Source organism: Poecilia formosa, unplaced genomic scaffold, assembly GCF_000485575.1.
Source record: "Poecilia formosa unplaced genomic scaffold, Poecilia_formosa-5.1.2 Scaffold213, whole genome shotgun sequence".
NCBI classification, from domain to species: Eukaryota; Metazoa; Chordata; class Actinopteri; order Cyprinodontiformes; family Poeciliidae; genus Poecilia; species Poecilia formosa.
Window position 1 is genome coordinate 934,941 of NW_006800152.1, and position 12,102 is coordinate 947,042.

Below are 12,102 nucleotides of genomic sequence, written 5' to 3' on the forward strand. Positions count from 1 at the left end.
TGTGTGTGTGTGTGTGTGTGTGTGTGTGTGTGTGTGTGTGGCCGGCTGTCCGGAGGCAGCGGAGAAAAACTGTCTGTGTGTCCTGCTGTAAAGTATTCACATCCGTTGAACTTAACAGTTTGGTACTTAGGTATTGGAACAATAGAGTAGCTATAAAGTGAAAGAATAACATTCAGCCCTTTTTCACTCTGATACCCATAACAGCATTTCTGCAGGTTTCATTAACTCCAATATTAGACTTTTTAAAGACCATTATTAAGACTTGAATCTAGACCTTTCACAGTTACTAAATTGTCCCAGAAGTTATTGAAATAAATGACAATGTTGTTGTTTTGAGACCTTTTCAGGTGTAGTGGTAATGGTATAATAATGCAAAAACACATTCTCAAATATCAATAAACTTTCAATTTTAATGAAGATTTAACACATGAACTGGAAGAAATTTTAAATATCCAAAATAAATGACAAAAAAACAACAACAAATAAAATGAATTACAAAGTCTCTGAAAACAAAATTATCCTGTGTCACAACAGAAATGTATAACAGAAAATCATGTATTTCATATAGTTATGATATTTTTGTCCAGAGCGTAGCTTCTTACAGGTTGGCAACAGAAAAGAGACAGTGGCAAAACAAACGTTGCCCTGGCAACTGGAGATAATTTACACTTTTTTTGATGAAAGTTAAAAAGCTAGCTAGCTAGTTTGAGCATGTTAGCAGCTAGTTTGCGGTAGCCTGACCCCCTTCAAGTCACAGAACTCAATAACGGTGTCTACCCACGACTCAAACTTTTATCTGACAGAAAAATCTCACAAGGAAAATAAACTACAGAGAATATAAGAGTAAATAGCCCTGCCACGACAAAATGTAAGACCTGTGATTTAAGGCCGACTTACATTTTTTAAACAAATGTAAGATCTTTAAAGGCCTTAATGTCTTATTTAAAGGATGCTCTGACACTCTAAATAAAGAAAATCTGAGTTTTATGAAACCATTCTTCAGTTTCCTCCCATCTATGCTCTACATCGTGTTGCTCAGGTAAAATCTCACTAATGACATTGAAGTTTGTAACCCAACAAGGTGTGGAAAAGTTAAAGGGATGTGAATACCTCAGTGACACGGTGTCTACCTGTTTGTGTATGATGTGTGTGTGTGATGGCCTTGCATGGTTTGTGGTGTATTTGGTGCAGTTAACAGGGTCGTGGTGTTGTGATGTTAGAGAACATGAGGTGATTAAATTGGGGTCAATTTAAGTGGACCACCTCCTGTCCTGTCCACCATCTTTCTCTGTCAGCATGACTGCTGCATGTTTCTACTGATCCGTTTTACTTCCTGCTCTGTCCATCCTTTTCCTAACCGCCCAACTCTTCCTCTCCCCTCTCTGTATTCTGCTCTCCTCAGGTGGACTCCATGGATAACTTCACCCCCTCCAGCACTCCGTCTCGGGAAGACGACCCCAAGTCCCATCTAAAGTCGCATTCCCGTTCCCCTTCCATGGCGAGCGACATGGAGCCGATAGAGGTCAGATAATCCAACTTGTTTTAGCCGAGCCGCCCACGGGAATTAGACAGGAATGTTTGGCACGCACAAAACACTTCCAAATATCCTGATGAACAATTGTTAGTGGCATAAATAGCGTCTGCAGCTCATAGTGCTGCCACTGTTGGCTCAGTCATCCACTATGAATTACAGGTAATTTAGTTACGGAGAAGAATCCTGCAGCACAATAACAGCAAGAAAAACGATGTCTGATGGAGCAAATCAGCATTTTTCTGTTTAGACTTTTTTTTTGTGGGTTTATAATAGTTTAGACGTTGTTGAACTGAACCGGAGTTTAGAGCCCGATCCAACCCAGATAATTAATTTAAATTATACACGCAAAGTAAACCCAACGTTTTATTTCTCATTTCTCCAAGCTTTCCTTAACATAACTACAAATACATAAACAAACTTACATGCAAATTTCCAAAAAAAACAAACAAACAATAAAGTAGAATAAGAAAGAGGATGAGTGGTGTTCACTTAACATGTAAATAACTCCAACTGACTCATTATTTTAATTAAAATGTTACTGCTTTTGTTTTTAGGCCAACATGTAAGTCAGAAAGCTGTTTAAGTTTTTCCGTTTTTAGCTTTTGATGAATGTCTTCCAGTTCTATCTTGTTGCTTGTTGTGAGTCGTGTGCACATCATCTGGGATGTGTGATTGATGGGAGCAGAGCCGCTTGTCACAGTCTGATTGACTTCTGAACCTTACTTTCTTTATTTCCTCAACATAATTCTGGCCAGAATTTTGGCCGTAAATCCAAGCTCTGCATTGAAGAGATCGTTCATTAGCATTTAAAGTTATCTCTGTTTTGTTCTGCAGCTGATAGACCACCCAGGCCGAGCTGTTCAGACCCCCACCATGCGTTCAGGAGGTTACGGCAGCATCGGACGCTCCTCACCAAAGGTTAGGCTGGTTTTTTGTTTTTGTTGTTGTTTTTTTTTAAGGAAGTAATCTAGGATCTCTCTCGGCTGAAACTTTGATAAACACTGTTTCTCATGTCCGCCTCCAACAGCCCAAAGCACATCAGTTTGTCGTCAAGTCCTTCAACGCTCCCACAAAGTGCAACCAGTGCACCTCCCTCATGGTGGGGCTCATCCGTCAGGGCTGCACCTGTGAGGGTAAGAAACCGGAAAACACAACCTGACAATAAACTGGATTCATATGGATCCTCCAAATCCTTGAAAACTCTTGATGTTAGATATTTTCAAGATTTGGAAAGTGCTTGATTTCTGTTTTGTAATAAAACGCAATCTAATGCTTGATTGAAATCCCAAATTTGGAAGATGTTATTTGATGTATAGGTTGTGTTAGACATTTAAAAACATAACATTTATTATATTCTAGTTTACATTGTCCCTTCTGTAGATTGTATAAGACTATCACAAGGCATTATTAGTAATATATTATATAATAGTGATCTATTTATTTATTTTTTTTAGTTAATCTCCATTATTTTTGTCTCCAAAATGTGGTGCTGGAAAAGTTTGAAAATTCACCTTGAAAGTGCTTGAATTTTACTGATTTGTTTTCTCATTTTGCAGGTTGAGTTCTTGATGCACCTTCATGTTTTTGCTTTGTGTTTGTTGTGTGTTCAGTGTGTAATTTTTCCTGCCACGTAACTTGTGCGGACAAAGCTCCAGCTGTGTGTCCCGTGCCCCAGGACCAGACCAAGGGCCCGCTGGGCATCGACCCCCAGAGGGGCATCGGTACTGCGTACGAGGGCTATGTGAGGGTGAGTGATCTGAGAAACCAGAGCCCCACAGAGCCAAACGTTTTCCTGAAGCTGAGCTCCGCTCCGTCTGCAGGTTCCCAAACCCACCGGCGTGAAGAAGGGCTGGCAGAAAGCCATGGCTGTGGTGTGTGACTTCAAACTGTTTCTCTATGAGCTGGGCGAAGGGAAGGCCGCCCAACCGAGCGTCATCGTCAGCCAGGTGTTGGATATGAGGTAAACCGACAGAGACGAGGACAACAGCATCAACAACAATATGAGTTCCAGTAACATGACCAAAGTCACCGTTCAGAACAGAATCAAACCTAATTACTACTTATGAGTACATGTCTGTCTGTGGTTCTGCCAAAGCAAACTTAGTTCAGACTAATTATCACTGAATCACGATGCACCCAGAACTGGACATCCTTCGTGCAGGGATTCAATTGTTGCTGGGCAATTTTCAAGAGCTTTAGCTACAAGTTTAAATAGAAGAAGCTTTGACCTGCGTGTTTAACCTTTGACCTCTGCCTATCTCACAGGGACGAGGAGTTTTCAGTCAGCTCGGTTTTGGAATCGGATGTCATCCACGCCAGCCGCAAGGACATACCCTGCATATTCAGAGTGAGGGGCTCTGCTGCTGCTTCCTTCTTAAAACACTGTTTGATTTGTGCTTCTTCTGACCTCTGACCTCCGCTCTCTCTGTCTCTCCAGGTGACAGCGTCCCAGCTCTCCCCCTCCAGCAGCCACAAGGCGTCCATCCTGATCCTGGCCGACAGCGACCAGGAGAGGAACAAGTGGGTGTGTCTGCTCAACGAGCTGCACCGCATCCTGAAGAAGAACAAGCTGAAGGAGCGCTTCGTCTACGTCCCCAAGGAGGCGTACGACTGCACCCTGCCCCTCATCAAGACCACCCAGTCTGCTGCTATCATAGGTGGGCCAACAGAGATTCCTACTGTCAGACAGTTAAAGGACTGGAGTCCTCTGTTTTTTATTTTTACCCTCCGGGTCCTTAAATGGTGGTCTTTCTCCGTTTAATCTGCCTTCAGATCATGAGCGCGTTGCCCTTGGCAACGAAGAAGGCCTCTTTGTCATCCATGTCACCAAAGATGGTAAGATCACGTTAACATGATTATCATTCTGGTTCATTCACCTCTGAACTGGTAGGATGAAGAGGAAGAGGATGTCTGTGCATTCTTAAAGTCTTAAACTGCCTTAAATGCATTTTAAAAATTCAGCTTTGTCATGGCAACACTACTTAATCTCATATATTTTATGTAGTTTTGTTTTACCTCACAGGACTTTCCATCAGCTGATAGTTTGAGTCGCATGCAGACATCTTATGTATCTGACTCGAGGTGGTTCATTAATGATCGCCAGTTGGCAGGATGACGTTTAATCTTCGCCTTCAGCTGCCAACACATGTGATGCTACATGCATTATGTACAAAAAGCTTTGCACAGAAAACGGTGGAGGCGGCTAGTACTAGCGCTAGTATTTGCTGCGACTCAAACATGGTGGTCAGTCAAAACTCCTACATACTGAAGAATTTTATTTCAACGCAACTGTTACTGTTGAGGGAAATACAGAGGAGGAGGAGATTGAGGAAAAGGAGCAGAGCATAGTACCACAGCAAAATAGAGCCTCAGATGGCAATCATTCTGTTTTCTGAAGTTCTGAAGTAAGAATGTGACATTTTCTGTAGTTAATCTAACAACTGGAAACATTTCTTCCTCCATAAATATATATTTATTTAAGACCTGTATTACAGGTCTTAAATTTAATCCATAATGGACATAACTCTTTTTGTAGAAATAATCCGTGTGGGAGACAACAAGAAGGTCTACCAGATCGACCTGATTCCCCAGGAGCAGCTGCTGGCCGTCATCTCGGGGCGGAACCGCCACGTCCGCCTCATACCCACCCAGGCGCTGGACGGCCGCGAGACCGAATCCAACAAGCTGGCCGAAACGAAAAACTGCCAGAGTCTGGTGTCGGGGCCGGTCCGGAACGGCTCCCTCACCTGCCTCTGTGTGGCCATGAAGAGTAAAGTCATCTGCTACGAGGTGAGGAGGAGTCGGACAGGCTCTGGACGATCCGCACGGCAGGACCTATTTTCCTAGATAATGTTATAATTCTCTTAATGGATAATAATTGTCATAATTTAGTCCAAAGGTTATTATGCAGTATAAAATTGTGTATTGAATTCATGGGACTGTAAGGTAATTATGCCGTGGATGCGCCCTCTGGTGGACTCAACATTGACATATCAAGACCTTTACTTTTATAATAATACCAGGGTCTGATCATCCTTAGAAAGTCTTAAATTCATATCTAAAATTAAGGCCATAAAATGGCTTTGATACATAAAAAAAATGTAAGTTGGCCTTAAATACATTAATGGAGGTCTTATATTTTGTTGTGGCAGGACTATTTGACGTAGTATTTTTTCATTGGACAATTCAGCCAGGCAAAAGTTTGAGACATGTGACCATCTTCATTACATTCTGGCTCAAGGTGGTTGAGGCTACTGCTAACTAGCTGCTAATATACCCTTCCTAGCTAGCTAGCAAGCTTTTTTTATGTGTTTATTATGGGCATAATGCCAGGTTCCCAGTTTTTGCTATTCTTGATTGTAATGAACCAACTATTCCCTTATAGTGTTTTCAGTCTTAAATTGTATTCAAGGTAGCATTAAGGTCTTAAAAACTCTTACATTGACTTGCTGAAGGCTGCAGATGCCCTGATCACATCTTTAATGAGATTTACTAAACAAGTTATCAAACTATACAACAGTGAACCCATGTGATCACGAGAAGCACTAATTTATTACTCTCTTTCCTCACGTTTGATTATTGTACACAGGCACATAAATTTACTTGATTTGTTTTATTTTTTTTAAAGAGTCAGTCTAGCAAAATGAGGTTAAACCTTTTTTTTATCTTTAATTCTTGTGTTCCCTCTAAATCAGATAGTATTTTTACAATTACAATAAAATACAAAATAAAACAAAAAAAATAGAAATAAAAATGCCATCTCTGGAAGTATTTCTGCTAGCGCCTGTGCTAATTAGCTAATGCTATGGGTCATGCAGTGACATCATCAGGTTTATTTTGACCCTGAGCTCATGTGAAATTAAAGACTTTCCCTTCCTGCAGGTGAATAAGGGGAAATCTCGCCACCGAGTGCTGCGGGAGCTGCAGGCCCCGGGGCCCGTCCAGTGGATGGGGCTGCTCAGCGAGCGTCTTTACGTGGGCTACCAGTCCGGCTTCACACGCTACAGGTTTCCTTCTTTTGGATTACAGTTCATCACACACATACACACACACACACACACACACACGTGTTGAATCCATCAAAGTAACCCAATGCCGTCCGCAGTGTCCATGGCGACGTGTCCCCGGTCAGCCTGCTGCACCATGAGGACCACACCCTGGCCTTCATCCCGCAGCAGGGCCTGAGCGCGCTGTGCGCCGTGGAGATCTCCAGCAAGGAGCTGCTGCTGTGCTTCAGCTCCATCGGGGTCTATGTAGACTCTCAGGGTCGGAGGTCACGGCAGCAGGAGCTCATGTGGCCGGCTCATCCCAGCGCTGCCTGTGAGTTGGACCGGGCTCAAACACACACAAAAAGATTTAAAAAAAAAAAGGAAAACCTGATTCCTGTAGCTCAGTGTGTTCTTGTGTCCAGGCTACAACGCCCCCTACCTGTCGGTGTACAGTGAGAACGCCGTGGATGTGTTTGATGTGAATACCATGGAGTGGATCCAGACCATTCCTCTGAAGAAGGTCTGTGTCTCTGGGGCGCCATCTGGTGGAGAGAGAATAATGTTCATCACCGTCTCAGTGTTAATGACGACAGGTTTCTCTTCTGCTGCTGCTGTAGGTGCGACCTCTGAATGTTGATGGATCTCTGAACCTGCTGGGCCTGGAAACGGTGCGCCTGATCTACTTTAGAAACAAGATGGCTGGTAAGAGCGCTTTCTGCGTTGACCTAAACTCTTCCTACTAACAAGAAAGCATCTTGGAGTAAAATTCCTTGGAAAAGATTGATATCTCACAGTATTCCATATTTAGTCACCTTTGAATCACAAACAACTATTTTACTAGGATTTATCACTGAAATAAAATTATGTGTCGGTTCCTATTTTTTGGCAAATAAAAATCGGCTCCCTTTACTCCGATACCCCTAAATAAATTACAACATAACTGATTGCTATTGATGGTCAAATAATTAGTCTAGCTTTGTGTAATTTAATCTTAATACATTTCTGTGAAGGCCTCAGTTTTGCTATTTGGCCAACAAAATAGAAATCAATCGATGGCAGAAAAAATCTGGAAATTAATTTTTTCTTTTTTTAACAAGACAACGGTCAAACCCCTTTTTATGTTTTTCATCTTTAATATCTTAAGATATAGAAATTTCATAAAAATGCAGTTTATTATTGAGCAGGTAAAACTAACAGGAAAGTTTTCACTCTTTGTGTTTGATTGTGTAAAGTTTTGACTCTGGAGGGTTTGATGCGTATGAGCAACATGATTTTCAGTTTTCATGAAGATAAAGTTAAAAACCAGGAAGTGAACATCACATAAAACCCAGTAGGACTTTAAAGTTTTAGGGGTGTGAATAGTTAAACTGAAGTGAATGAGAGGAGATGAAGGTGTTCGTGTCTCAGTGGTTGGCTAGAAGTGAGGAAGACTCCTGCTTTGGTGTTTCAGAGGGGGATGAGCTGGTCGTCCCGGAGACGTCAGACAACAGCAGGAAGCAGATGGTGCGCAACATAAACAACAAGCGGCGCTTCTCCTTCAGGATACCAGAGGAGGAGCGGCTGCAGCAGAGGAGGTAGTGCCCGGTGCCGGCCCTGGTTCTGATCTGTGCGTCTGCTGTTTCCGGGTCCTGTTCGCTCACCTTTGTTCCTGTGTCGTCACGGTTACAGAGACATGCTGCGAGATCCAGAAATGAGGAACAAGCTGATCTCCAACCCCACCAACTTCAACCATGTGGCCCACATGGGACCAGGAGACGGGATCCAGATCCTGAAAGATCTCCCTATGGTACGAGCACACACACCGACCACAGGGAAACACACCGCAGGGCAAGAGTGTTCAATGTTGTGACATCCGGACTGATTTTTAAAATTTATTTATTTATTTATTTTCTTCAGCCTTCTCCTTCTCGCTATTAAAAATTAAATTAGGACAAAACTGCCATTTTTAAATCAAAATTGTGCAAAAATGTTAGATGGCGCACAAAGTGAGCATCTTTTCAAAGATTTATTCTTTGTTTTTATTGTCATGGTAACTGAGACCACATCTAGAGCACCAAAATCTCCTTTTAATTACCATATTAAGGAGACAGTGCTATGTAAAGTTGACCTTTTTGAGCATTACATCATGTTATATTATTATTCCCTCATCAAAAGCATACATGTAGTGTTGTTTTGATTCTTTCATGCATGTTTGAGAAATCCTTCAAGTACGTAGAAATTTTATTAGAAGAGTACTATTCACAGATAAAATCACAAAGCACTTCACAAAACACACAGGAAAAGCACACCAAACATGTCATTAAATTAAAAGCCTGTCAGAGGCTGTTTTACTTACTCCTACAGACTAGCCAGCAGCAATTAGCATTACCTGGTGGAACTGAGCATCTGCTAAGCTCATTATAGCAGCTACTTCTCAAGGTGACTCTGTTAAAGCATTTTTAAAGGGTTAATAAATGAGCCACTTTGGCGAGGTTTCAGAAAGAGCAGGAGTTTCTTAAAGAAACAGAGGCCTAATTTCCAAGTTTTAAATTTGTAAGTCAAATTTCTTTTAAGTCATATTTATCTTTTTTTGTTGTTGGAGATTTTAGTTTTATAAAATATTTATTTATGGCCCCTGTGACAAAAAGTTCTGGACACCCCTGCTGTAGAAGCTTCTTCACGGTTTAGTTCTCACTTAGACCAAAAAAACAAAACTACTTCTGCACTGCTGGAGCTGCTCCATCCTTCACCATGTTATGTAGCTGCAGATGGAATGAAGGTCAGCTTGTTATGTTCAGATCCACCACAGTGTGTGTGTGTATGTGTGTGTGTGTTTTAGCTTGAGCATGCTGTGCACTCACTGCCGCCCCCTCCCTCACACTGCACCCCCTCCTCCCCCCTCCTGTCCACTTGCTGCGTTTAAAGCAGAACGTCCGTGTTCAGGAGACCCGGGCGGGGTTCAGCGGCTCCGTCAGCATCCCCTCCATCACCAAGAACCGGGGGGAGCCGGGCCGCTCCATGAGCGCCAGCAGTGGACTGGGCATACGTGAGTATTGGAGGCTGACGTTTCCAGATGTGGTTTCAGTTTGGTGCCTTTAGCTGACTTGTTTTCCTCCGGGTCCAGGCTCGTCGTCTCAGAACGGCAGCGCTCTGCGCAGGGAGCTGTCCGGGGGAAGCTACGGGTCCAAACGCCAGACCATGACCTCGCCCTCCGAGAGCTCCCTGTCCTCTGGCGGGGGGATGGACTGCGGCGATGCTCCGCTCTCCCAGTTCGACAGAGAGGTCAGTAGGCGGGCTGAACCCCGACATGCAGCTGCATGTGTGGTCAGTTCTACAACATCTGACTCATTCCAGTTTGGACCCCTCAAGACTGAAGTTACTTTAACTAACCATTCAAAACAATCATTCCACAGAAGCATTAGAGTCTGTATGGAGACTAAACCAGCCGACTGTGTTGAGCTTTTTCACATGTTGTCACAACCACAAACTCCATCCTGTTAAATTTACATGATGGATCAGCAGAGGAGTGAGGAATGCTGGAGGAATTTGTGAAATATTTGACTTTCAAATCCTTGTGTGAAAGCATTGGTACCTCCAGGATGTCATGATAGTTTTTGTGATTCTTTGTTTTAATCAAAATGACTTTGTGGTGCAAAAATTACATTTATAGGTACATTTAGGTACATTTTTACTCAACATATAGATCACTAACCAGTTTGCCGTCAAGTACAGCTGGGGAAGCAGTGTGGTAGGAGTAAGAAACACTGCCACCTGCAGGTGGGAGTTAGCAGTCACTGCCAGTGATTTTGAACATTTTTACAGAAAATGTGCAATAAACTCATAATTGAGCGTTGACACACCAAAAGAATCTGAATCTGTTGGTTTTGTGTGAATTTCCACAATCACAGACTTGCTAATAGTGGAGGGACTGAAGGTGGTGTGTACTTCTCTGATCTGCAGACTGTGGCTCTGTGGATCTTCTACAGTGGCTTTTAATCGTTTGGCAAAAAATAATTTGCAGAATCTAACTTATTAAAAAAAAGTGTGTGTGTATACGTATGTGTATATATATGCAACAAATGGAGATTCAGCCTTTTTTTTTATTATTTTGCATGGAATATATCCTGCATTACATTTCCACTGCAGAATGACAAAATAATAATTATTTTTCTCCTCACTACATTGAAAACTGTTTTTTTTTTTTCTTTAAATATTTTTTTCACAAACATCAACATCCTATAGAAGACAATGTATCAGTCCTCTTTTTGTTTTTATTTTTTATTTTTGGTAAAGATTTCCACCATGTTTTCCGGCGGAGAAGATTTCTATCTTGTCATTTCTTTTTAAACCACTCATCCTCTTCTCTCCACTTCCTGATGATGCTGCTCCTTTGCCCTCTCAGCAAAGCGGCATTAGGATCTGGTGAAGTTTGTGGCTGTGACGCGACGGGTGTGAAGGAGCTCTGGTTTTTCTGAATCCTTGTGCTAGGCGCTGTAGTTCTAGACTGAGACCATGAACGTTCCCCTAGCTGAACCAGGAATTCCCTCAGACTGGTTCCCATCAGTCCCAGTCATCCCAGCAGCTGTTTCAGCCGTCCCACCTCATCCCAGCTCTCCGGTGTTTTAGCCTCTCTGCGATCATAACGAGGTTGTTGCTATGGTAGCCGGCCAGCGTCTCCCCTCCTGGCTGTCCCATCCTCATGAGCCTGGATGTTTCCGCCTCCCATTTCGCCACATTTGTTGCCCCCCTGACCTGACCCAGCTGAACCCTGCCCCCCATGCCTGCCCCCCCTCCCCAGCATGTTGTCTGGGTGCTGAGTGTGAACTCTCCTCTGCAGTGGCAGGCGGTCTCGCCGTCGGAGAAGACCCCCGATCTGAAAAGGGCTTTAAGGACCCTGCTTAGTAAGATGAAGGTAATGTGTTCAACCTGCAACGACAAACACACAGAAGCGAGAGAGCACCGTGTTGCTGATCTCACACACACACACACACACACACACACACACATATGCGTGTTATCACTGGAACGACGCCGCCTCCCCTCCCTCTCTCTCTGCACCATCAGGCTTCTGTTGTGACAACGCTGCTTCTCATTGCTGAATCACAGCATGTCTGCCTCCATACCGCCCCCTGGTGGCCTGCTCATGTTCCCAACCAGGATAAAACAAAGCATAAGTTGGGATCTTCTCAGTGTTTACTGGCTAAATGAGCAAAATCCAGATGAAGGAAGTGAAGTAGACTGGTTGGAAGTGAGGTTGCATGCTTTGGGTAAATCCTGCTGCACGTTTTCTTGGTACATTACAGCACAAAGGCTGACACTTTCACTGCAAAAACACAGAATCTTACAAAGAATTTTTGTCTAGTTTTTACTAAAAATATCTTAACACACTTCAATTAAAACAAAACGGAACAAAAAGTAACTTTTCAGCAAAAACTAGAAGCTTGTTTTAGGTAAATAGTTCATTAATAATTCTGAAAAATTACGAGTTCCATTGGCAGATTATTCCACTTATAACACATGGAAATGTTTTGTTAGAAGTTAAATAATTGCCAGTGAAACTATTAATTTTTAATTAATAACTATTTAATTTAGACAAGCTTC

At 42.7% G+C, this 12,102-nt stretch overlaps 1 protein-coding gene across 12 annotated transcripts in view; it reads left to right on the forward strand.

Annotated features, from left to right (window-relative positions):
- Positions 1-12,102, forward strand: part of cdc42bpab (CDC42 binding protein kinase alpha (DMPK-like) b) — a 53,776-nt gene that overhangs the window by 36,102 nt on the left and 5,572 nt on the right. For 6 of the 12 annotated variants that reach the window (XM_016679486.1, XM_016679492.1, XM_016679494.1 and 3 more), the window contains 18 exons: positions 1,403-1,522; positions 2,369-2,452; positions 2,562-2,667; positions 3,145-3,281; positions 3,355-3,494; positions 3,800-3,881; positions 3,972-4,191; positions 4,307-4,369; positions 5,070-5,323; positions 6,416-6,540; positions 6,639-6,853; positions 6,945-7,042; positions 7,140-7,224; positions 7,973-8,096; positions 8,191-8,308; positions 9,427-9,547; positions 9,626-9,783; positions 11,339-11,413. In XM_016679486.1, coding sequence (XP_016534972.1) covers positions 1,403-1,522; positions 2,369-2,452; positions 2,562-2,667; positions 3,145-3,281; positions 3,355-3,494; positions 3,800-3,881; positions 3,972-4,191; positions 4,307-4,369; positions 5,070-5,323; positions 6,416-6,540; positions 6,639-6,853; positions 6,945-7,042; positions 7,140-7,224; positions 7,973-8,096; positions 8,191-8,308; positions 9,427-9,547; positions 9,626-9,783; positions 11,339-11,413 — 2,325 coding nt within the window. The remainder of the gene's footprint in view (positions 1-1,402; positions 1,523-2,368; positions 2,453-2,561; positions 2,668-3,144; positions 3,282-3,354; positions 3,495-3,799; positions 3,882-3,971; positions 4,192-4,306; positions 4,370-5,069; positions 5,324-6,415; positions 6,541-6,638; positions 6,854-6,944; positions 7,043-7,139; positions 7,225-7,972; positions 8,097-8,190; positions 8,309-9,426; positions 9,548-9,625; positions 9,784-11,338; positions 11,414-12,102) is intronic. The other 6 variants (XM_016679487.1, XM_007567784.2, XM_016679495.1 and 3 more) reach the window with 4 other exon arrangements.